This window comes from Bos mutus, chromosome 3, assembly GCF_027580195.1.
Source record: "Bos mutus isolate GX-2022 chromosome 3, NWIPB_WYAK_1.1, whole genome shotgun sequence".
In the NCBI taxonomy this organism is placed as follows: domain Eukaryota; kingdom Metazoa; phylum Chordata; class Mammalia; order Artiodactyla; family Bovidae; genus Bos; species Bos mutus.
In genome coordinates, this window is record NC_091619.1 from 6,901,854 (window position 1) to 6,928,975 (window position 27,122).

General features: G+C 37.0%; 1 protein-coding gene across 3 annotated transcripts in view; it reads left to right on the forward strand.

Annotated features, from left to right (window-relative positions):
* NUF2 (NUF2 component of NDC80 kinetochore complex) overlaps positions 1-26,605 on the forward strand; it is a 51,198-nt gene extending 24,593 nt beyond the window's left edge. For 2 of the 3 annotated variants that reach the window (XM_070363109.1, XM_070363118.1), the window contains exons 11-14: positions 1,751-1,891; positions 2,809-2,984; positions 3,919-4,054; positions 25,913-26,605. In XM_070363109.1, coding sequence (XP_070219210.1) covers positions 1,751-1,891; positions 2,809-2,984; positions 3,919-4,054; positions 25,913-26,050 — 591 coding nt within the window. In that variant the 3' untranslated portion in view covers positions 26,051-26,605. The remainder of the gene's footprint in view (positions 1-1,750; positions 1,892-2,808; positions 2,985-3,918; positions 4,055-25,912) is intronic. The other variant, XM_005904121.3, reaches the window with a different exon arrangement.
* The last annotated feature ends 517 nt before the right edge of the window (positions 26,606-27,122 follow it).

Genomic DNA, 27,122 nt, shown 5'->3' on the forward strand with positions numbered 1-27,122 from the left:
TTGCCCTGGGTGATCAAAAACAGAAGTGATTTGTCCTCATAAGACTTAGTCACTATATCTTAAGGGAGAATGGTGATAATTTTATAATCAGTTATATAATTTTAAGTTATATACTATGAAAAAGTATAGGATATGCATGTATGGAGGCAGGAAGTATATGGGAATTCTGTACCTTCTGCTTAATTTTGCAGTGTACCTAAAACTGCTCTAAAAACAGTGTTGTTGTTTTTTTTAAGTACCAAAAAGAGAAACAAATAAATAAAAAATAGCATAGGGTGCTTCAATAAAAGCATAATGAGAGTACTCTAGTTTAGTATTGTGAAAGTTAGAGGTAAAAATGGGAAGGAAGTAGAAATTTATGCTTACATCTGAAGGATGAACAGAGGTTATCTTAGTAAATTTATACTCTGAAGAGCATTCAAGGCAAAGGGAACAGCATGTGCCAACTATATGAGGTAGTAGTAGAGAGGAAGTTATATTCAAGGAAGAAAGTATGATGTATAAGAAGGAAAATGGTATGAGATGATGATAGACAAATAGGCCACGGGCAGGTTTTTCAGGATGCTAGATTTTCACAAGAGCAGGAGTGTACCGTTGGCTAATTTATGAGTTGGGGATGTTGGAACATGGTATGATTTATGTTTAAAAAAGACAATGAGCTACAGTGGGAGGTAGATGTAGGAGGGGAGAGAAGTGGGTAGACAATTTAGAATCCTTTATGAGGAAAGGTTTTAAAACTATTAATTGAAAAAAAGTTTCTGGTTTATTTCTGAATTTGTTATTTAAGTCATTTCTGATAATTGAGAATTATCACATGAGAACAGACAAAGATTAATAGAACAGTAGTGAGAGCCCAGAAATAGATCTGAGTATTTGAGGTCTATTTATTTAATAAGCAATTTTGGTTCAATTGGCTGTTCATCTAGAAGAAAAGCAAGTTGGGTCTGTACCTTGTACCATTTACAAAGATAAATTCTAATTGGATTGAAAATTTAACAGTTTTAGGTGAACATTAATATTATCTTGGATAGAATTTTTAAATTAAAATTGAAAATCCAAAAGCTGCAGAAAAAAGTAGACCTGTGAAACATATATATAATGCATATGATAGGTAAAGGGATTATTATATCCATGATATGCAAAGATACAAAAGAGTATTTACAAATTAGTAGGAAAAAGACAGCTTAATGAAAAAATGAGCAGTGCTATGATTAAGCATTTCACTGAAGACAAAATCCAGCTGGTTAATGAAGTGGGAAGAAGGGTTAGACTCGGAAAGAAGCCTTTGTATTATTGCAGTGCTTGTGGTAAACATGTGCTCATTTCCTAATTTTAGAAGAATTAATCTTTTTGAAATAATTACTTGTAGTAATAGTTATACAGATGAATAGGAAGATTGTAATTGGTAATATAATTGCACAGGAGTAGTTGGGAGTAGTTTGAGTATTAGCAGAAATGAACTCTTTTAAGATCATTACGAATAACCTTTGGAAGGTACTTCAATGAGTGGTTTAGTAAAATTATGGTATGTTTTCTTTGTTCAAGGGTATTTAACAATTAGGAAGCCTAATTATATGTGCTTAGACACGTGTCAGTAATAGTGCTTTGTTACTGACCTAGAAACTTAATTGTTCTTTGCTCTTAAGCTTTCAGTATTAAGTACAGAAATTAAGAGCAAACGAATTGACATTACTGCAGTTTCATAAAGGAGAATGTCAAACTGGTTTCTGTATTTTTTTTTCTTTCAAAGCAAGAAGTAATGGAAAAATATGAAATCTATCGAGACTCTGTTGACTGCCTGCCTTCATGTCAACTGGAAGTACAGTTATATCAAAAGAAAATACAGGACCTTGCAGATAATAGAGAAAAATTAACCACTATCTTAAAGGAGGTTTGTACTGTGTGGAATTTTTAAGTCTTTTTATTATATAATAGTTTACTATAGTCCCTCAGGTTTGCTTTTACAGAAAGTTGCTATTTTCTTACCGAAAAGCAGGATCATCCTACAGTATAATAGATGTGGCAATGTATGCTCAGGAATAAAACACTATTCTTTTTAAACATATCAGTAATAGACCCATCGTTACCTTCAGATGAAATGAATAATAAATTAATTAACATAGCGTATTGCCATGTATATTTTGGGGAAAAGTCATGGAATTTTAAACTCGTTCTGACAGTTGGAAATGATCTTCTAGTCAGTAAGAATAAAGTCCCAACTTAGTGCCTAACACTGTAGCTAGGATATATAAAGAGATTTAAGGTTCATGATACAGACCCTGCCCTGAGCGACGATGGACCACTAACGCCAACATGTTTAAAGTTTCTCAGGCTAGAAACTTGAAAATCCTTTTCACTTCATCATCCCAATCCAAACTGTCCCCAGGATCACTAACATAGACTTTGATGAAAGATTTCTCTTTTGAGGGAAGAAGGCGCTGGAAGGTGAGATTGTCTGGGATATTCTTTCCCAATTGCATACTTCCCCTTTCTCCCATCAAGAGTCAGCAAAAAAAAAAAAAAAGAAAGAGATTGAGATCTACTGCTTTGAATTGTTTCTGGGGTCTACCCTTTCCTCTTTCTTCCTGCTCCTTTAATTCAGACCCTCGCCTCCTGAAACCTAGCCTGTTGGCTGATCTTGATATGTTCCTCTGTTCTGGCCCTTGCTGATAAAATGACGTGATAAACACACTTCTCTAGTTTTATCACATTTTGAAATTGTATTTTCAGTTTCATCCTCGAAGACAGTCGTTTGTTTGTAAATTCTAATTTGTTGTATTGACTTTAAATTCATCTCATAAAATATAGAGCCTGAACTTGGAGGACCAAATTGAGAGTGATGAGTCAGAATTGAAGAAATTGAAGACTGAGGAAAATTCCTTTAAAAGACTGATGATTGCAAAGAAGGAAAAACTTGCCACAGCACAGTTCAGAATAAATAAGAAGCATGAGGATGTCAAGCAGTACAAACGCACAGTGATTGAGTATGAACTTATTTTCAATTTAATGTATTAGAAAGTAATTAGAAAAGCCTAATTCATTTTATTTTCCTTAAGATTCCAAACCTTCTCTAATTTCAAAAAGGTATTCCATGTTTGGGTGACTAAAGCAGTTAGTTATGACTCATAATGCTACTACATCTAAATGTATAGAGATGTTTTAGGTATTAGTTTTTTTCATTTATTTTCCTGATAATCACAATTCTGAATCCTTTGCATAATTCGTTAGAAGGGTTCTAGTGCTATTGCTTATTTCAGTACACTTCAGAGCCAGCGAGCCAGAGTTGTATTAGGATAAATCAACTAGTTCATGTTATTGTTCAGCTAGTCTAGAGCATTATAGCATATTTTGAGAAAAAGTCTTACTTTTTAATTTAAGTACCAAGTACTTTGCGAGAATTTTGTCACCGTGGTTGTTGGCTAGTATGTTTGGATGTTTCATTGGTAGAATCTTCTTCCCATCAGTTCTAAAAGTGTGTTTTTAGAATAAATGCCCCAGATATGTCTATGAGATGACACTATTTTAGTTTGTAAAAGGTATATTAGGATGGTCTGAAGATTTCCTTTCCTCTTCCTCATGCAGATGAAGAAAAAGGGCAGAACCTGGTTTTAATTTGTCACTTGCCTTGCAGGAAAGTTGTATTAATTCACACTCCCACCAAGAGTCAAGAGTGAGTGCAGCTGGGAGAGGTGACTTAAAAATCTCATTTTTAAATAACAGCTTTGTGTGGAAGAGCTTACTCTTCCTGATTATAGCACCACCTTGTGATTCTCATCTGCTTGCTTTTAAATCTTGAGATGTAGGTGTGTCAGCCAAATATTGATACAAATACTCTCTTTGGAATCAAAATTAGATTTAATGTTTGACTGTTTAAATGCTTAAGTGGAATTATAATTTCACCCATCTCTTTTCCTTTAGAGACTGTAATAAAGTTCAAGAAAAAAGAGGTGCTGTCTATGAGCGAGTAACCACAATTAATCAAGAAATCCAAAAAATTAAATTTGGAATTCAACAACTAAAAGATGCTGCTGAAAGAGAGAAACTGAAGTCTCAGGTGAGTATATGTTCATAAGAAATAATTTCAGATAATCACGTGGGTTTAAAATGTAAATTATGTCACCCTCATTTTGAAGATTTTGTCAGTTCTTCAGAGTAAAAATTGACCCCTCAGGCGTGTTGCTTTACTTTCCATTTGTATCTTTTCCATTACCCTGGGATAGTTTGCATGTATGTCTCCTCACACTTTTTCCTTACTCACCTTTTTTCCCTGTAGGCACCTAGAATCGTGCTTTGCAGCAAGAGTAAGTGCTCCATAAAGTTTCTGAATGTTTTTGATAAATTAACTTAGCTGGTGATTTAAAATAAAAGTCTTCCAAAAAATTTTTGTATCTTTTTTCTGGTAAAAGAATCTCAAAAGTGTTTCTTAGGATCAGTTTAGATGTATTTGAGTTGTTACCTGAAACAAAGTAGCTTAGGTCTGTTCCTGTATTTTGAGATTTTTTTTTTTTTAATTTTATTTTATTTTTAAACTTTACATAATTGTATTAGTTTTGCCAAATATCAAAATGAATCCATCACAGGTATACATGTGCTCCCCATCCTGAACCCTCCTCCCTCCTCCCTCCCCATACCATCCCTCTGGGTCGTCCCAGTGCACTAGCCCCAAGCATCCAGTATCGTGCATCGAACCTGGACTGGCATCTCATTTCATACATGATATTTTACATGTTTCAATGCCATTCTCCCAAATCTTCCCACCCTCTCCCTCTCCCACAGAGTCCATAAGACTGTTCCATACATCAGTGTCTCTTTTGCTGTCTCGTACACAGGGTTATTATTATCATCTTTCTAAATTCCATATATATCGTTAGTATACTGTATTGGTGTTTTTCCTTCTGGCTTACTTCACTCTGTATAATAGGCTCCAGTTTCATCCACCTCATTAGAACTGATTCAAATGAATTCTTTTTAATGGCTGAGTAATACTCCATTGTGTATATGTACCACAGCTTTCTTATCCATTCATCTGCTGATGGACATCTAGGTTGCTTCCATGTCCTGGCTATTATAAACAGTGCTACGATGAACATTGGGGTACGTGTGTCTCTTTCCTTCTGGTTTCCTCAGTGTGTATGCCCAGCAGTGGGATTGCTGGATCATAAGGCAGTTCTATTTCCAGTTTTTTAAGGAATCTCCACACTGTTCTCCATAGTGGCTGTACTAGTTTGCATTCCCACCAACAGTGTAAGAGGGTTCCCTTTTCTCCACACCCTCTCCAACATTTATTATTTGTAGACTTTTGGATGCAGCCATTCTGACTGGTGTGAAACGGTACCTCATAGTGGTCTTGATTTGCATTTCTCTGATAATGAGTGATGTTGAGCATCTTTTCATGTGTTTGTTAGCCATCTGTATGTCTTCTTTGGAGAAATGTCTATTTAGTTCTTTGGCCCATTTTTTGATTGGGTCATTTATTTTTTCTGGAGTTGAGCTGGAGGAGTTGCTTGTATATTTTTAAGATTAGTTGTTTGTCAGTTGCTTCATTTGCTATTATTTTCTCCCATTCTGAAGGCTGTCTTTTCACCTTGCTGATAGTTTCCTTTGATGTGCAGAAGCTTTTAAGGTTAATTAGGTCCCATTTGTTTTATTTTGCTTTTATTTCGATATTCTAGGAGGTGGGTCATAGAGGATCCTGCTGTGATGTATGTCAGAGAGTGTTTTGCCTGTGTTCTCCTCTAGGAGTTTTATAGTTTCTGGTCTTATGTTGAGATCTTTAATCCATTTTGAGTTTATTTTTGTGTATGGTGTTAGAAAGTGTTCTAGTTTCATTCTTTTACAAGTGGTTGACCAGTTTTCCCAGCACCACTTGTTAAAGAGATTGTCTTTAATCCATTGTATATTCTTGCCTCCTTTGTCAAATATAAGTGTCCATACCGTGGATTTATCTCTGGGCTTTCTATTTTGTTCCATTGATCTATATTTCTGTCTTTGTGCCAGTACCATACTGTCTTGATAACTGAGGTTTTGTAGTAGAGCCTGAAGTCAGGTAGGTTGATTCCTCCAGTTCCATTCTTCTTTCTCAAGATCGTTTTGGCTATTCGAGGTTTTTGTATTTCCATACAAATTGTGAAATTATTTGTTCTAGCTCTGTGAAGAATACTGTTGGTAGCTTGATAGGGATTACATTGAATCTATAAATTGCTTTGGGTAGTATACTCATTTTCACTATATTGATTTTTTTTTTTTCTTTTTTTTTTATTCTTGTTTAAGTTTTATTTTAAATTTCTTTAATTTCAGGTATACACGTGCTCCCCATCCTGAACCTCCTCCCTCCCCCTCCCCATACCATCCCCTGGGCCGTCCCAGCGCACCAGCCCCAAGCATCCAGCATCGTGCACTGAACCTGGACTGGCATCTCGTTTCATACATGACATTTCAAATGTTTCAATGCCATTCTCCCAAATCTTCCCACCCTCTCCCTCTCCCACAGAGTCCATAAGACTGTTCTATACATCAGTGTCTCCTTTGCTGTCTGTATACAGGGTTATCGTTACCATCTTTCTAAATTCCATATATATCGTCAGTATAGTGTATTTATGTTTTTCCTTCTGGCTTACTTCACTCTGTATAATAGGCTCCAGTTTCATCCACCTCATCAGAACTGATTCAAATGTATTCTTTTTAATGGCTGAGTAATACTCCATTGTGTATATGTACCACTGCTTTCTTATCCATTCATCTGCTGATGGACATCTAGGTTGCTTCCATGTCCTGGCTATTATAAACAGTGCTGCGATGAACATTGGGGTACACGTGTCTCTTTCCCTTCTGGTTTCTCAGTGTGTATGCCCAGCAGTGGGATTGCTGGATCATAAGGCAGTTCTATTTCCAGTTTTTTAAGGAATCTCCACACTGTTCTCCATAGTGGCTGTACTAGTTTGCATTCCCACCAACAGTGTAAGAGGGTTCCTTTTCTCCACACCCTCTCCAGCATTTATTATTTGTAGACTTTTGGATCGCAGCCATTCTGACTGGTGTGAAATGGTACCTCATAGTGGTTTTGATTTGCATTTCTCTGATAATGAGTGATGTTGAGCATCTTTTCATGTGTTTGTTAGCCATCTGTATGTCTTCTTTGGAGAAATGTCTATTTAGTTCTTTGGCCCATTTTTTGATTGGGTCATTTATTTTCTGGAGTTGAGCTGGAGGAGTTGCTTGTATATTTTTGAGATTAGTTGTTTGTCAGTTGCTTCATTTGCTATTATTTTCTCCCATTCTGAAGGCTGTCTTTTCACCTTGCTGATAGTTTCCTTTGATGTGCAGAAGCTTTTAAGGTTAATTAGGTCCCATTTGTTTATTTTTGCTTTTATTTCAATATTCTGGGAGGTGGGTCATAGAGGATCCTGCTGTGATGTATGTCAGAGAGTGTTTTGCCTATGTTCTCCTCTAGGAGTTTTATAGTTTCTGGTCTTACGTTGAGATCTTTAATCCATTTTGAGTTTATTTTTGTATATGGTGTTAGAAAGTGTTCTAGTTTCATTCTTTTACAAGTGGTTGACCAGATTTCCCAGCACCACTTGTTGAAGAGATTGTCTTTAATCCACTGTATATTCTTGCCTCCTTTGTCAAAGATAAGGTGTCCATATCGTGGATTTATCTCTGGGCTTTCTATTTTGTTCCATTGATCTATATTTCTGTCTTTGTGCCAGTACCATACTGTCTTGATAACTGTGGCTTTGTAGTAGAGCCTGAAGTCAGGTAGGTTGATTCCTCCAGTTCCATTTTTCTTTCTCAAGATCGCTTTGGCTATTCGAGGTTTTTTGTATTTCCATACAAATTGTGAAATTATTTGTTCTAGCTCTGTGAAGAATACTGTTGGTAGCTTGATAGGGATTGCATTGAATCTATAAATTGCTTTGGGTAGTATACTCATTTTCACTATATTGATTCTTCCAATCCATGAACATGGTATATTTCTCCATCTATTAGTGTCCTCTTTGATTTCTTTTTCACCAGTGTTTTATAGTTTTCTATATATAGGTCTTTAGTTTCTTTAGGTAGATATATTCCTAAGTATTTTATTCTTTTCGTTGCAATGGTGAATGGAATTGTTTCCTTAATTTCTCTTTCTGTTTTCTCATGATTAGTGTATAGGAATGCAAGGGATTTCTGTGTGTTGATTTTATATCCTGCAACTTTACTATAATCATTGATTAGTTCTAGTAATTTTCTGGTGGAGTCTTTAGGATTTTTTCTATGTAGAGGATCATGTCATCTGCAAATAGTGAGAGTTTTACTTCTTCTTTTCCAATTTGGATTCCTTTTATTTCTTTTTCTGCTCTGATTGCTGTAGCCAAAACTTCCAAAACTATGTTGAATAGTAATGGTGAAAGTGGGCACCCTTGTCTTGTTCCTGACTTTAGAGGAAATGCTTTCAATTTTTCACCATTGAGGATAATGTTTGCTGTAGGTTTGTCATATATAGCTTTTATTATGTTGAGGTATGTTCCTTCTATTCCTGCTTTCTGGAGAGTTTTGATCATAAATGGATGTTGAATTTTGTCAAAGGCTTTCTCTGCATCTATTGAGATAATCATATGGTTTTTGTTTTTCAATTTGTTAATGTGGTGTATTACATTGATTGATTTGCGGATATTGAAGAATCCTTGCATCCCTGGGATAAAGCCCATTTGGTCATGGTGTATGATCTTTTTAATGTGTTGTTGGATTCTACTCATTCTATGAGGCCACCATCACCCTAATACCAAAACCTGACAAAGATCCCACAAAAAAAGAAAACTACAGGCCAATATCACTGATGAACATAGATGCAAAAATCCTAAACAAAATTCTAGCAATCACTATATTGATTCTTCCAATCCATGAACATGGTATATTTCTCCAAAAACCAAAAGCTAGTTCTTTGAAAGGATAAATAAAATTGACAAACCATTAGCCAGACTCATCAAGAAACAAAGGGAGAAAAATCAAATCAATAAAATTAGAAATGAAAATGGAGAGATCACAACAGACAGCACAGAAATACAAAGGATCATAAGAGACTACTATCAACAATTATATGCCAATAAAATGGACAATGTGTAAGAAATGGACAAATTCTTAGAAAAGTACAACTTGCCAAAACTCGACCAGGAAGAAATAGAAAATCTTAACAGACCCATCGCAAGCATGGAAATTGAAACTGTAATCAAAAATCTTCCAGCAAGCAAAAGCCCAGGTCCAGATGGCTTCACAGCTGAATTCTACCAAAAATTTAGAGAAGAGCTAACACCTATCCTGTTCAAACTCTTCCAGAAAATTGCAGAGGAAGGTAAGCTTCCAAACTCATTCTATGAGGCCACCATCACCCTAATACCAAAACCTGACAAAGATCCCACAAAAAGAAAACTACAGGCCAATATCACTGATGAACATAGATGCAAAAATCCTTAACAAAATTCTAGCAATCAGAATCCAACAACACATTAAAAAGATCATACACCATGACCAAGTGGGCTTTATCCCAGGGATGCAAGGATTCTTCAATATCTGCAAATCAATCAATGTAATATACCACATTAATAAATTGAAAATAAAAACCATATGATTATCTCAATAGATGCAGAGAAAGCCTTTGACAAAATTCAACACCCATTTATGATAAAAACTCTCCAGAAAGCAGAAATAGAAGGAACATACCTCAACATAATAAAAGCTATATATGACAAACCCACAGCAAACATTATCCTCAATGGTGAAAAATTGAAAGCATTTCCTCTAAAGTCAGGAACAAGACAAGGGTGCCCACTTTCACCATTACTATTCAACATAGTTTTGGAAGTTTTGGCCACAGCAATCAGAGCAGAAAAAGAAATAAAAGGAATCCAAATTGGAAAAGAAGAAGTAAAACTCTCACTGTTTGCAGATGACATGATCCTCTACATAGAAAACCCTAAAGACTCCACCAGAAAATTACTAGAACTAATCAATGACTATAGTAAAGTTGCAGGATATAAAATCAACACACAGAAATCCCTTGCATTCCTATACACTAATAATGAGAAAACAGAAAGAGAAATTAAGGAAACAATTCTATTCACCATTGCAACGGAAAGAATAAAATACTTAGGAATATATCTACCTAAAGAAACTAAAGACCTATATATAGAAAACTATAAAACACTGGTGAAAGAAATCAAAGAGGACACTAATAGATGTATTTTGAGATTTTTTAATGATAATTTTATCACAATTAACAAGTTACTTTGCCTGTTTCAAGTATATTTATTTTATTGTTTCATAGACAGTCTCAAGTTTAATGTGGACAGGCGTCTTCTACATTTTTATTTTCCAGAATATCAGTACAGCGCCATACATGTTCCCTGCTTCTGTTTTTCCTTGACTGCCAAAGACCCAAAGAAGTCGTCTATTCCTACTCTGTTCATCACATTATCATTCTCTCTTTAACCTTTAAAGTTTGTCCAGTAGCCTCGAGATGGTCCCAAACTGCTCTACCAGGAGTCACTAAAAATAGCCCTTTGTCATGTAAAATCCCTTGGCCTCTTTTTTTTCATTTTGCTTCATCTTGCCTACATTGATATCCTACAATCTCTGAAACCTGAAAGATATTTAAACATGCTGTCATTACCTTTCACCATTCACATTTAATTTGCAAGGATTCTTAAAAGAAAGAATCACAGTAAACAATCCCCTCACCTGTTCTCAGGAGTCTTTATCCTCCAAAACATTAGATTGTTAGCATGTGCACATATAAGTGTATATGTACAGCTGAGGATTATCTCAGGGCTGCTTTAAAAGGAAGGAAAGAAAGAAAAAGAAAATAGTTGAGTTTCCTCTTCCATGGTCTACCCTGATTTTTTTCTTTCTTTTTTACATTACACTCCAATTACTTTTCTTTTACATTCCAACTACTTTCCTTCATATTTGCCAAGCCTTTGGCCCTCAGTTTATCTCTGGAATGAGGGTTAGAAAAACCTTATTTAATCCTACTTCTTAACCAAATCGTATGAGCAGATTTATTATCACCTCGTCAGATATAATTAATGAACCAGTTACTAATGTAAGTACCTTTTGTCTGTGATCATAAAAGGTGCCTGTGCCTGCTTTAAATTCCTTTTAGTTTTGTGCATATGTGTCTCACCAATAATATTTTAAGTTTCTTAACAATAGTGATCAAATTTTTTGCCTTAGTATGTCATGCCAAACCATGCCTAGAATGGTGCCTTATATTGTAGTATGCTTTCCATAAATCTTTGTAGCATGCTGTTTCTTAAAACTAGGATGGGGAACACATGTATACCTGTGGCGGATTCATTTTGATATTTGGCAAAACTAATACAATTATGTAAAGTTTAAAAATAAAATAAAATTAAAAAAAAAAAATCTAGCAGTGTATTAGAATACAATAAAGAATTCAAAAGAGTTAAAGATGAGCAACCCCTCATCCAAATATATTGAATTAGAACCATCAGCAGTGGGGCCCATGAACCTAAATTTTTTTAGCATAACTCTTGAGAACCACTGATGTATTCTGCTTCATTGTTTCAGTATTATAAAGCTCATCACCATGCAAGCTGTTCTACTAGGACAGCTTTTAGTTATTAAAATGTTACTTCTTGTTTTGAGTTTAAAATTTTTCATTTCTGTACTCTCAGTCCAGTTCAGTTCAGTCGCTCAGTTGTGTCCAACTCTTTGCGACCCCATGAATCACAGCATGGCCTCCCTGTCCATCACCAACTCCCCGAGTTCACTCAGACTCACGTCCATGAGTCAGTGATGCCATCCAGCCATCTCATCCTCTGTTGTCCCCTTCTCCTCCTGCCCCCATCCCTCCTAGCATCAGAGTGCTTTCCAATGAGTCAACTCTTCACATGAGGTGGCCAAAGTACTGGAGTTTCAGCTTTAGCATCATTCCTTCCAAAGAAATCCTAGGGCTGATCTCCTTCAGAATGGACTGGTTGGATCTCCTTGAAGTCCAAGGGACTCTCAAGAGTCTTCTCCAACACCACAGTTCAAAAGCATCAATTCTTTGGCGCTCAGCTTTCTTCACAGTCCAACTCTCACATCTGTACATGACCACTGGAAAAGCCATAACCTTGACTAGACAGACCTTTGTTGGCAAAGTAATGTCTCTGCTTTTGAATGTGCTGTCTAGGTTAGTCATAACTTTTCTTCCAAGGAGTAAGCGTCTTTTAATTTCATGGCTGCAGTCACCATCTGCAGTGATTTTGGAGCCAAAAAAAATAAAGTCTGACATTGTTTCCCCATCTATTTCCCATGAAGTGATGGGACCAGATGCCATGATCTTCGTTTTCTGAATGTTGAGCTTTAAGCCAACTTTTTCACTCTCCACTTTCACTTTCATCAAGAGGCTTTTGAGTTCCTCTTCACTTTCTGCCATAAGGGTGGTGTCATCTGCATATCTGAGGTGATTGAGATTTCTGTACTCTAGTGGACCAAGATCATCTCTCTGGAACAAATCTGTACCCTCTTCTACTTAATGAAATTTTGCTTAAGATATTTGAGGATAAAGATCGTGGGTTCTTTCAGCCTTCTCATCTGGTTACTTAGTGCTCGTTTCCCAGCCATTCTTTATATAGTTTAATTTCCATTCTGTTTGCTGTCCTCTTGTCTGTTTCCTGCTCTTTTATTCTGCTTAATATGTAGAGTTCAGTACTGAATGTCGTCTTCCAGGTAATGGTGTCACCAACCCCAGAGCACTATACTTTTGTTAAATGAAGCATAATATCAAGTTGGATTTTTAGTAGCAGCAAAACTTTCGATGCAGTTAGTTGTTCAACTTGGTAAGTTGTTCTAACTTTACCTTTACCCAGATGACATTGTCATATCCATTTGTTCCAAAATAGCTTGGGAGAGTCTCTAAGTCCTGTGATGACATTGAGACACATTTTGTCAAAAAATTCCCTTTAGCTTACTTTAGAATCATCTTTCATGAAGAGGAAAGAAGGATGTGTTAAAATTGCCAAATTTTTCTTTTCGTAATTTTGTTGGATCCTAATGATCCTTCTTTTTCATTAAATATTCCTTTCCATAGACATTTCATCACTTCTAACTTCAATTGTCATCTTTATTTATAAAGCTTTTAAAAATCTATTTTTCCTATTCTGGCCACCTCAACTCTACTCCTTATTTTAGTTGCCTGATGGATATTTTCAGTGGATAAGCTTATCATTACAAAATAACATTTATGAAATTTAACATTTTTCAGTGTCTTTCTTCTTCCTCACCCTCACGTTCTCCTTCCCCCTCTGCCTGTCTCCTTCCCCTTCCCTTTCCCTCTCTTTTTCATTTAGCTTCCTCATATTCTTCAGTGGCATCATCATTTTCAAAATATCACAAAGAGTTGCAGTTTTGGATTTTCTTAAGATAATCCTGATATCCAAACAGTCACCAAGTTAATGTCATGACTTGTAAAAACTCATTGATAACTATTCATAACAACTGTTTTCTAATCATATTTCTATCACATAATTTTCTAACATTCATGAATTGCAGCAAAAACTTGCTAAATTTATTCCTTAAGATTCTCCTGCATCAAATCTGTCCTGAATCCTAAGTATGGCCAAATTTTTCTTGTTAAAATATGACTCTTATTGCTACAGTTTCTTGTTTAAAACCCAAATTCCCTGTTTTCCTACATTTGGTAGGAAAACATTTAGTTATTCCTACATTTAGTCAACCATTCAGCAAACGGTCTATATACCTACAAGATTGTTCTTGTTCAGTCACTGAATCGTGTCTGACTCTTTGCGGCCCTATGGACTATAGCTCACCAGGCTCCTCTGTCCATGAAATTCTCTAGACAAGAGTACTGGAGTAGGTAGTCATTCCCTTCTCCAGGGGATTTTCCTGACCCAGGGATCAAACCTGGGTCTCCTGCATTGTAGGTGGATTCTTTACCATCTGAGCGACCAGGGAAGCCCCATATCTCCCAGAGTTTCCTCAAATTCACGTCCACTGAGATGGAGATGCTATCTAACCATCTTATCTTCTGCTGCTGGCTTCTTCTTTTGCCTTGACTCTTTCCCAGGATCAGGGTCCTTTCCAGTGAGTCAGCTCTTTGCATCACGTGGCCAAAGTGTTGGAGCTGCAGCTTCAGTCGTTCCAATGAATTTTCAGGGTTGATTTTCTTTACAATTGACTGGTTTGATCTCCTTGCAGTCCAGTGGACTCTCAAGAGTCTTCTCCATCACCACAATTTGAATGCATCAGTTCTTCAGCACTTAGCCTTCCTTATACTCCACCTCTCACATCCATACATGACTATGGGAAAAACCATAGCTTTGACTAGGCAGATCTTTGTCAGTCAAGTGACATCTCTGCATTTTAATATGCTCTCTAGTTTGTCATAGCTTTCTTCCAAGGAGCAAGTCTTAATTTCATGGTTGCATTCACCATTTGCAGTGGTTTTGAAGCCCAAGAAAATAAAATTTGTTGCTGCTTCCACCTTTTCCCTTTCTATTTGCCATAAAGTGATGGGACCGGATGCCATGATCTTAGTTTTTTTGATGTTGATTTTCAAGTCAGCCTTTTTATTCTCCTCCCTTGTCAAGAGGCTCTTTAGTTCCTCTTCACTTTCTGCCATTAGAGTGATATCATCTGCATGTCTGAGATTGTTGATATTCTCCCAGCAGTCTTTATTCCAGCTTGTGATTCATTCAGTTCAGCATTTTTCATGATGTTATCTGCATATAAGTTAAGTAAGCAAGATGACAGTATACAACCTTAACTTGAGTAATTTTGAACCAGTCAGTTGTTTCGTGTCTGGTTTTAACTATTGCTTCTTGACCTGCAGAAAGGTTTCTCAGGAGGCAGGTAAGGAGATGTGGTATTCCCATTTCTAAGAATTATCAACAGTTTGTTGTGATCCACAAAGTCAAATGAAGCCGAAGTAGGTATTTTTTCTGAAAAACTCTGTTACTTTCTCCCTGATCCAACAGATGTCACAATTTGATCTCTGATGCTCTGCCTTTTCTAAACCCAGTTTGTACATCTGGAGGTTCTCTGTTCACATACTGCAGACTCCTCACTTGAAGGATTTTGAGCATAACCTTGCCAGCATGTGAAATAAGCGCAATTGTACAATAGTTTGAACATTCTTCGGCATTGCCCTTCTTTGGAATTGTAATGAAAACTGATTTTTTCCAGTCTTGTGACCATTGCCAACTTTTCCAAATTTGCTGACATACTGAGTACAGAATTTTAACAGTGTCATTTTTAGGATTTTTAAATCGCTCAGCTGGAATTTTGTCATCTCCACTAGCTTTGTTCGTAGGAATGCTTCCTAAGGCCCACTTGACTTCACACTCTAGGATGTCCAGCTCTAGGTGAGTGACCGCACCATTGTGGTTACCTGGGTCATTATGATCTTTCTTGTATTATCCTTCTGTTTTCTGTGTATTCTTGCCAACTGTTCTTAATTTTTTCTGCTTCTGTTGGGTCCTACCATTTCTGTCCTTTATTGTGCTCATCCTTCCATGAAATGTTCCTGAAGAGCTCCCTAGTCTTTCCCATTCTATCATTTTCCTATATTTCTTTGCATTGCTTCTTTAAGAAGGCGTTTTTATCTCTTCTTGCTATTCTCTGGAACTCTGTATTCAGTTGGGTATATTTTTCCCTTTCTCCCTTGCCTTTCTCTTCTCTTCTTTCCTCAACTATTTTTAGAGCTTCATCAGACAACCACTTTTCCTTCTTGCATTTCTTTTTCTTTGGGTTGGCTTTGGTCACTGCCTCCTGTACACTGTTATGAACTTCTGTCCATAGTTCTTCAGACACTCTATCAGACTTAATCCCTTGAATCTTTTCATCACCTCTGCTGTATCATAAGGGATTTGATTTAGGTCATACCTGAATGGCCTAGTGGTTTTACCTACTTTTCTCCAATTTAAACCTGAATTTTGCAATAATGAGCCATAGCCAGCTCCGGGTTTTTTTGTTTGGGTTTTTACTGACTGTATAGAGCTTCTCTCCATCTTTGGCTGCAAATAACATAATCAGTCTGATTTTGGTATTGACCATCTGGTGATGTCTATGTGTAGCGTCATCTCTTGTGTTGTTGGAAGAGGGTATTTGCTATGAGCAGTGCCTTCTTTTGGTAAAACCCTGTTAGCCTTTGCCCTGCTTCATTTTGTACTCAAGGCCAAACTTGCCTGCTATTCTGGATATCTCTTGACTTCCTACTTCTAATCTAATCCCCTATATTGAAAAGGGATGTCTTTTTTAGTTCTAGAAATTGTTGTAGGTCTTATAGAACCAGTCAACTTTAGCTTTTTCTGCATTAGTGGTTGGGGCATAGACTTGGGTTACTGTGATATTGAATGGTTTGCCTTGGGAACAAACCAGGATTGTTCTGTCATTTTTGAGATTGTACCCAAGTACTCCGTTTCAGACTCTTTTGTTAACTAGGAAGGCTACTACTCCATTTTGCTAAGGAATTCTTGCCTAAGTAGTAGATATAATGGTCATCTGAATTAAATTTGCCTATTCCTGTCCATTTTTAGTTCACTGATTCCTAAGATGTTGATGTTCACTCTTGCCATCTCCTACTTGACCACATCCAATTTACTTTGATTCATGAACCTGACATTCCAGGTTCCTGTGCAGTATTGTTCTTTATAGAGTGGTATCATCTGCATGTCTGAGGTTGTTGATATTTCTCCTGACAATATTTTTTTTTTTTTTGAAGAATAATTGCTTTACAGAAGTTTGCAGTTTTCTGTCAAACCTCAACATGAATCAGCCATAGGCATACATATATTCCCTCCCTTTTGAAGCTCCCTCCCATCTCCCTCCCCATCCCACCCCTCTAGGTTGGTACAGAGCCCCTGTTTGAGTTTCCTGAGCCATACAGCAAATTCCCCTTAGCTACCTCTTTTACATGTGGTAATTACATACTCATTACATATGGTAATGTAAGTTTCCATGTTACTCTTTCCATTCATCTCACCCTCTCCTCTGGCAGTCTTTATTCCAGCTTATGATTCATCCAGCTCAGCATTTAACCTGATGTTATCTGTATATAAGTTAAATAAGCAGGATGACAGTATACAGCCTTGGACTTTACTTTCACTACCAGACACATCAATAAGGGAGCATTGTTTCTGCTTTGGCCCAGCTGCCTAATTCTTTCTGGTGCTATGAGTAATTGTTCTCCGCTCCTGCTCGGTAGCATGTTGGGTGCCTTGTTACCTGGGTCACTCATCTTCTGGCATAGTATCTTTTTACCTTTTCATATTGTGCATGGTGTTCTCCAGGCAAGAATACTGGAGTGGACTGCTATTTCCTTCTCCATCGAACTACGTTTTGTCAGAACTCTTCACTATGACCCATCCATCTTGGTTGGTCCTGCACAGCATGGCTCATAACGTCTTTGAGTTACTTAAGCTTCTTTGCTGTGACAAAGCTATGATCCATGAAAGGGATCTACTAGGTAGTAGCCTTTATATTTGATTCAGAGAATAAGTGTGAACAAAGAAGCCATGATCCCTACCTTCTAGGATTATTAAAGTTTTGTATCTAAGCTAATCGTTTTCATTGTTTAAGGTGTAATGAAAAATGTATTCTCCGTATAACTTCCTGTGGCTTCTTTCAGATATCGTTGATTTCTCTCCTCACATACTATAGCATTATTAGTCTATTCTGATCTGTGCTGTCCATAGCTACTAGCAACATGTGGCTGTTTACACTTACATTTAAATTAATTTAAATGAAATAAAATTTAAAATTTAGTTCCTGGTTTATACTAGCTATATTTCAAGGGCTTGAGTATCCAAACTAGTCTGGATTGTATGTTTCATAGGGTAGAAAAGCATAACTGCACGTCCCACTGTACTGTTATACCACTTACAGTGCTGTTGTCAGAGGCACTCAATAACATGGTGGTTGTTGAGTTAATACATGCTTGGTGGATAAATGGCTATACTGGCCGTAAAACTCCATAGATATTATATAATCCTGATATCTCTGATTTGGAAAGTGAGATAATTACCTAGACCAATGCTGTCCAATAGAAGTTACTGCTGGGAATGTTCTGTACTACTGAGTATGGTAGCCATTAGGTACTTGTAGCTACAGTGCGGAGAAGGCAATGGCACCCCACTCCAGTACTCTTGCCTGGAAAGTCCCATGGATGGAGGAGCCTGGAAGGCTGCAGTCCATGGGGTCACTGAGGGTCAGACACGACTGAGCGACTTCACTTTCACTTTTCACTTTCATGCATTGGAGAAGGAAATGGCAACCCACTCCGGTGTTCTTGCCTGGAGAATCCCAGGGGCGGGGGAGCCTGGTGGGCTTCCGTCTATGGGGTTGCACAGAGTAGGACATGACTGAAGTGACTTAGCAGAGCTACAGTGTGTTTGAAGGGTGGCTAGTGCAGCTGAGGAGCATGCAACTGTTTAAATGTAAATTTAAATAATCACATGTTCCTAGTGGTTGTCATGTTAGACACTGTAGAACTAGAGTTTGAGTTTAAAAGTATTTAACTTCAGCCAAGCCATCACAGTAAGACTTACTTATTATGCAAATTAATATAAAATTCCACTTGGGTACAGAGTTAATTGGAAACTGAAATACGTAGCTTTGGTGAGGGCTCTGATCTATTGCTTTAACATCCTGTGAGGATTGGCTTGGAACTTCAGATGTTCGTTTGCTTCTGTGGACGTGCGGTAGAACTGGGCTTTAATATTTCATTCATTCGTTCATGTGGCTCTACCTGCCAGATTTGGTTCCTCCTTGAGAATACAGTTGCCCTCAGGAGAAAATTGTTCCTCTGAGTGTGTCTAAAAGGTTGGTTCAGATATTTACAGATTATATATCTTTATTTAGCTACACTTCATTTTAATAGTTTCTCCTGAGTAATGTCTTTCTACCAAATTTATTCAGCTTTCTTTTACTATGAATAAGTGCATATTCCTATATAGAACCATGAAATTAAATTGATCTGTAGCTGCTGATTGTGCCAGTTTTTAAAAATGGTGTTTATATAAGCTAGCAACTAATTCACCTTATTTTTCCAATAAGCTTTAAGAAATAAAGGTGTCAAAATTTTTTTATTTATTTCCCTAATGATTTATATTCCATCATAGTTGTAGTAATTTTATGTCTGATTAGATGTTGGGAATCTAAATACACTTTTCTGTTTTTGTATTATGATTTAATAATGATCCGTGTTTAGATTTTAGGAAAGTGTTTAGCCTTCACCATCTATTTATATTCACTTAATCTAGAGCAATAGTTCCCAGATTCCCAGCAATAGTTCTTGCATAGGTAGCAGTCTCTGGAAATAGTGTTGTTCTTTTTTGAAACATTTTGAATTCTTACTATATTTAATTATGACCTATATAATTTGCTCAAAATCAGAGAGTATCTACACTAGAATTTAAACTAAGATAAGTACTAGCTATACTATGGGTTTAAGAAAAGTTTAATGGGAACAGCAGTTAAAATTGAGAATATTTATAACCATTTTACCCATTTATTGCTTTTTTCTTCCATTGGAAAAGGCCTGCTGTTTTATTTCAGTTGTGGAACACCTTTTATAATCTTTCAGAATACTACTTTTTCTTGTATCAAAATTTGAGAATTGTTTTGTGTAAGAAAAATCAATAATAAATGGATCAAAATTGCATTTGATAAGCATGAGATAAAAGATAATGCATGCAGACTAATTGTTTTATTATTTTATTCAGTCTATAAAAATTGTTTTGTAGTTTTTTCTTAATTCTTAACATATCCATATAGGTTTATATGAAAATTCATTATTGCTTATAGTAGGACTGCCCGATCAGTTTATTAAAACAAAAATACTGGTGTATTTTTCAGTCCTGTAGATTACTTATTAAACCTGTTTACATGTAATTTAAATGATGATCAGAGTCAAATACAGAGGTTATAGCTGTTTACAGAAATCTAGGTATTTGCCTGGTAAACATGAAAAGCTCCAAAGTAAAAACTTATCTTTGGTTATTAAAAATATGTCCTTAATGTCTTAGAATTCAAGCCATTGTTAGTGTCTCTGCTTTGCTCTTTCTGAGTAGCTGACTTTTTGGTGCATCCGTGTGGCTTAATAAGAGTAGGCACACGTGTGTCTGTATGTGCACGTGCATAAGATAATGTAGGCTTTAAAATATTATGAATAGGCATCTCGCAAAGCGCTCCGTTCGCGCCGCGTCTCTCGCTGACTGACCGCCCGCCGCCAGCTGAGGAGCAGCCGCCGCTGGCCCCCTGCCGCCGCCGCCGCCCGAGCGCGCGCCCCGCCGCCCGCGCCCGCCCGGCCGCCGGCCGCGCGCCGCCCGCGGCCCGGCCGGAGGAGACAGGGTGTGTGCTTTGACTGGGCTGCGGGGAACACCTTCCAGCAAAGGGCTTTTTCAGAGGAGGTCGGCAGTAGCGCAGAGACACAGCCCGACACTCGACGCGATGTGACGCCCGGAAGTGCGGACGGTGGTCTGTCTGGGTCCTCTGTTGAGCTTGCTCATCTTGGGGTGATTGTGCCACTTGCTGTGAGCGCGTCAGCCCGGGTGACCCAGGAAGGCGCTGGCCCTGAGTCGCAGACTTCTCCAGACAGCGGGAGGATTCAGCCACCTGTACAAACCCACACACAGTGAGGAATAGCCACAATAAAGAGAACTCCACAAACTGCCAGAATACAGAAAGGACACCCCATACTCAGCAATTTAAACAAGATGAAGAGACAGAGGAATAGCCAGCAGATAAAGGAACAGGATAAATGCCCACCAAACCAAACAAAAGAGGAAGAGATAGGGAATCTACCTGATAAAGAATTCGAATAATGATAGTGAAATTGATCCAAAATCTAGAAATTAAAATGGAATCACAGATAAATAGCTTGAGACAAGGATTGAGAAGATGCAAGAAAGGTTTAACAAGGACCTAGAAGAAATAAAAAAAGAGTCAATATACAATGAATAATGCAATAAATGAAATTAAAAACACTCTGGAGGCAACAAATAGTAGAATAACAGAGGCAGATGATAGGATTAGTGAATTAGAAGATAGAATGGTAGAAATAAATGAATCAGAGAGAATAAAAAGAAAACGAATTAAAAGAAATGAGGACAATCTCAGAGACCTCCAGGACAATATTAAACGCTACAACATTCGAATCATAGGGGTTCCAGAAGAAGAAGACAAAAAGAAAGACCATGAGAAAATACTTGAGGAGATAATAGTTGAAAACTTCCCTAAACTGGGGAAGGAAATAATCACCCAAGTCCAAGAAACCCAGAGAATCCCAAACAGGATAAACCCAAGTAAACACCCCAAGACACATATTACTCAAATTAACAAAGATCAAACACAAAGAACAAATATTAAAAGCAGCAAGGGAAAAAAACAAATAACACACAAGGGAATTCCCATAAGGATAACAGCTGATCTTTCAATAGAAACTCTTCAAGCCAGGAGGGAATGGCAAGACATACTTAAAATGATGAAAGAAAATAACCTACAGCCCAGATTATTGTACCCAGCAAGGATTTCATTCAAGTATGAAGGAGAAATCAAAAGCTTCTCAGATAAGCAAAAGCTGAGAGAATTCTGCACCACCAAACCAGCTCTACAACAAATACTAAAGGATATTCTCTAGACAGGAAACACAAAAATGGTGTATAAATTCAACCCCAAACAATAAAGTAAATGGCAACGGGATCATACTTATCAGTAATTACCTTAAACGTAAATGGGTTGAATGCCCCAACCAAAAAGACAAAGACTGGCTGAATGGATACAAAAACAAGACCCTACATATGTTGTCTACAGGAGACCCACCTCAAAACAGGGGACACATACAGACTGAAAGTGAAGGGCTGGAAAAAGATTTTCCATGCAAATAGGGACCAAAAGAAAGCAGGAGTAGCAATACTCATATCAGATAAAATAGACTTTAAAACAAAGGCTGTGAAAAGAGACAAAGAAGGTCACTACATAATGATCAAAGGATCAATCCAAGAAGAAGATATAACAATTATAAATATATATGCACCTAACACGGAGCATCGCAGTATGTAAGACAAATGCTAATAAGTATGAAAGGAGAAATTAACAATAACACAATAATAGTGGGAGACTTTAATACCCCACTCACACCTATGGATAGATCAACTAAACAGAAAATTAATAAGGAAACACAAACTTTAAACGATACAATAGACCAGTTAGACCTAATTGATATCTATAGGACATTTCATCCCAAAACAATGAATTTCACCTTTTTCTCAAGTGCACATGGAACCTTCTCCAGGATAGATCACATCCTGGGCCATAAAGCTAGCCTTGGTAAATTCAAAAAAAATAGAAATCATTCCAAGCATCTTTTCTGACCACAATGCAGTAAGATTAGATCTCAATTACAGGAGAAAAACTATTAAAAATTCCAACATATGGAGGCTGAACAACACGCTGCTGAATAACCAACAAATCACAGAAGAAATCAAAAAGAAATCAAAATTTGCATAGAAACGAATGAAAATGAAAACACAACAACCCAAAACCTGTGGGACACAGTAAAAGCAGTCCTAAGGGGAAAGTTCATAGCAATACAGGCACACCTCAAGAAACAAGAAAAAGTCAAATAAATAACCTAACTCTACACCTCAAACAACTAGAAAAGGAAGAAATGAAGAACCCCAGGGTTAGTAGAAGGAAAGAAATCTTAAAAATTAGAGCAGAAATAAATGCAAAAGAAACAAAAGAGACCATAGCAAAAATCAACAAAGCCAAAAAGCTGGTTCTTTGAAAGGATAAATAAAATTGACAAACCATTAGCCAGACTCATCAAGAAACAAAGGGAGAAAAATCAAATCAATAAAATTAGAAATGACAGTGGAGAGATCACAACAGACAATATAGAAATACAAAGGATCATAAGAGACTATTATCAACAATTATATGCCAATAAAATGGACAACGAGGAAGAAATGGACAAATTCTTAGAAAAGTACAACTTTCCAAAACTCGACCAGGAAGAAATAGAAAACCTTAACAGACCCATCACAAGCATGGAAATTGAAACTGTAATCAAAAATCTTCCAGCAAACAAAAGCCCAGGTCCAGACGGCTTCACAGCTGAATTCTACCAAAAATTTAGAGAAGAGCTAACACCTATCCTGCTCAAACTCTTCCAGAAAATTGCAGAGGAAGGTAAACTTCCAAACTCATTCTATGAGGCCACCATCACCCTAATACCAAAACCTGACAAAGATGCCACAAAAAAAAGAAAACTATAGGCCAATATCACTGATGAACATAGATGCAAAAATCCTAAACAAAATTCTAGCAATCAGAATCCAACAACACATTAAAAGATCATACACCATGACCAAGTGGGCTTTATCCCAGGGATGCAAGGATTCTTCAATATCCATAAATCAATCAATGTAATACACCACATTAACAAATTGAAAACAAAAACCATATGATTATCTCAATAGATGCAGAGAAAGCCTTTGACAAAATTCAACACCCATTTATGATAAAACTCTCCAGAAAGCAGGAATAGAAGGAACATACCTCAACATAATAAAAGCTATATATGACAAACCCACAGCAAACATTATCCTCAATGGTGAAAAATTGAAAGCATTTCCTCTAAAGTCAGGAACAAAACAAGGGTGCCCACTTTCACCATTACTATTCAACATAGTTTTGGAAGTTTTGGCTACAGCAATCAGAGCAGAAAAAGAAATAAAAGGAATCCAAATTGAAAAGAAGAAGTAAAACTCTCACTATTTGCAGATGACATGATCCTCTACATAGAAAACCCTAAAGACTCCACCAGAAAATTACTAGAACTAATCAATGATTATAGTAAAGTTGCAGGATATAAAATCAACACACAGAAATCCCTTGCATTCCTATACACTAATCATGAGAAAACAGAAAGAGAAATTAAGGAAACAATTCCATTCACCATTGCAACGAAGAGAATAAAATATTTAGGAATATATCTACCTAAAGAAACTAAAGACCTATATATAGAAAACTATAAAACACTGGTGAAAGAAATCAAAGAGGACACTAATAGATGGAGAAATATACCATGTTCATGGATTGGAAGAATCAATATAGTGAAAATGAGTATACTACCCAAAGCAATTTATAGATTCAATGCAATCCCTATCAAGCTACCAACAGTATTCTTCACAGAGCTAGAACAAATAATTTCACAATTTGTATGGAAATACAAAAAAACCTCGAATAGCCAAAGCGATCTTGAGAAAGAAAAATGGAACTGGAGGAATCAACCTACCTGACTTCAGGCTCTACTACAAAGCCACAGTTATCAAGACAGTATGGTACTGGCACAAAGACAGAAATATAGATCAATGGAACAAAATAGAAAGCCCAGAGATAAATCCACGCACATATGGACACCTTATCTTTGACAAAGGAGGCAAGAATATACAGTGGATTAAAGACAATCTCTTTAACAAGTGGTGCTGGGAAATCTGGTCAACCACTTGTAAAAAGAATGAAACTAGAACACTTTCTAACACCATATACAAAAATAAACTCAAAATGGATTAAAGATCTCAACATAAGACCAGAAACTATAAAACTCCTAGAGGAGAACATAGGCAAAACACTCTCTGACATACATCACAGCAGGATCCTCTATGACCCACCTCCCAGAATATTGAAATAAAAGCAAAAAATAAACAAATGGGACCTAATTAAACTTAAAAGCTTCTGCACATCAAAGGAAACTATCAGCAAGGTGAAAAGACAGCCTTCAGAATGGGAGAAAATAATAGCAAATGAAGCAACTGACAAACAACTAATCTCAAAAATATACAAGCAACTCCTACAGCTCAACTCCAGAAAATAAATGACCCAATCAAAAAATGGGCCAAAGAACTAAATAGACATTTCTCCAAAGAAGACATACAGATGGCTAACAAACACTTGAAAAGATGTTCAACATCACTCTTTATCAGAGAAATGCAAATCAAAACCACTATGAGGTACCATTTCACACCAGTCAGAATGGCTGCGATCCAAAAGTCTACAAATAATAAATGCTGGAGAGGGTGTGGAGAAAAGGGAACCCTCTTACACTGTTGGTGGAATGCAAATTAGTACAGCCACTATGGAGAACAGTGTGGAGATTCCTTAAAAAACTGGAAATAGAACTGCCTTATGATCCAGCAATCCCACTGCTGGGCATACACACTGAGGAAACCAGAAGGGAAAGAGACACGTGTACCCCAATGTTCATCGTGAGCACACTGTTTATAATAGCCAGGACATGGAAGCAACCTAGATGTCCATCAGCAGATGAATGGATAAGAAAGCTGTGGTACATATACACAATGGAGTATTACTCAGCCATTAAAAGAATACATTTGAATCAGTTCTAATGAGGTGGATGAAACTGGAGACTATTATACAGAGTGAAGTAAGCCAGAAGGAAAAACATAAATACAGTATACTAACGCATGTATATGGAATTTAGAAAGATGGTAACGATAACCCTGTGTACGAGACTGCAAAAGAGACACTGATGTATAGAACAGTCTTATGGACTCTGTGGGAGAGGGTGGGAAGATTTGGGAGAATGTCATTGAAACATGTGAAATGTCATGTATGAAACGAGATGCCAGTCCAGGTTCAGTGCACGATGCTGGATGCTTGGGGCTGGTGCGCTGGGAAGGCCCAGGGGATGGTATGGGGAGGTTGGGAGGGAGGAGGTTCAGGATGGGGAGCATGTGATTTTTTTTTAAATAAAATTTTTGAAAAAAAAAAATAAATAAAATATTATGAATAAATACGAATGAGACTGTTGGAATTCTTTAATTCACTTTTAGTTTTGGTCATTGCATGGAATAATCCTTGTTGTATTTCATTTTCTACTTAGGAAATATTTCTCAGCTTGAAAGCTGCTTTGGAGAAATACCACGAAGGCATTGAAAAGGCAACAGAGGACTGCCATGCTAAAATAGATGCGAAAACAGCTGAACTGAAGAAGAAAATGTTCAGAACCCAACCTGATTAACAGAATTACACATCTTTTTATAAAAAGCTTGTCAACTTTTAATTTTATATTCTGAAAGGGAATAGTTAAGTTGAAGTTAATGAAAGTATCAAAAGTACTAAATAGTGTTGGCTCGGTCATTTTTTATATACTCTCATAGATTATTATTTTGTAAGATAATACATTTATTGTAGACTTCCATGAACTTAAATTGTGCAGGTATTCATGTCTCTGCTCCTTGTTGTAAGTAGTGGTTGAAATAAACAATTGCATTTGAAATTTCTTCCCCCTGTTATTTTCATGGCTTTTGTCGCTTTGTTTGTCAACATACAGAGGTATAGTATTACTGAGCCCTGGCTTTGCACTAAGCATTGTGGGATCTCATTTGATCTTCACTCAGGCAGCTCTAGGTAGACATTTTTATAACTACTTGATGGGTGAAGGTCCTGAAAGAGTAAATAATTGAACCAAAATTTGAATTGTGCTTTGTGTGATACTGAGGTCTGGAATGTTTTTACTATACCATACTTCCTAATGTAATTCTTTGAAAGACAAAGTATGAGAGTGGTGGTCTTATGCTATGACATTTTTATGAGGAAAATAAAATGTGCAAACTGCTTAGAACAGTGCCGTGGTAGACAATACGTATTAATTAATGGTATTTAGAGTTCCAGTTCGGAGAAGGCAATGGCAGTCCACTCCAGTACTCTTGCCTGGAAAATCCCATGGACGGGGGAGCCTGGTGGGCTGCAGCCCATGGGGCCGCTAAGAGTTGGACACGACTAAGCGACTTCACTTTCACTTTTCACTTTCATGCATTGGAGAAGGAAATGGCAACCCACTCCAGTGTTCTTGCCTGGAGATCCCAGGGACGGCAGAGCCTGGTGGGCTGCTGTCTATGGGGTCGCACAGAGTCGGACACAACTGAAGCGACTTAGTAGCAGCAGCAGCAGAGTTCCAGTTATTTTTCTCTTTGACAGAAATATAAAATACTACAGTAAGTACAGAGTAGGCTTTCAGTAAGAGGAAAAGCCCTAGGAAGAGTGGAAAGGGCTAGGTGTCCAATGGAGGAATAGTTGGGGCACAAAATTGA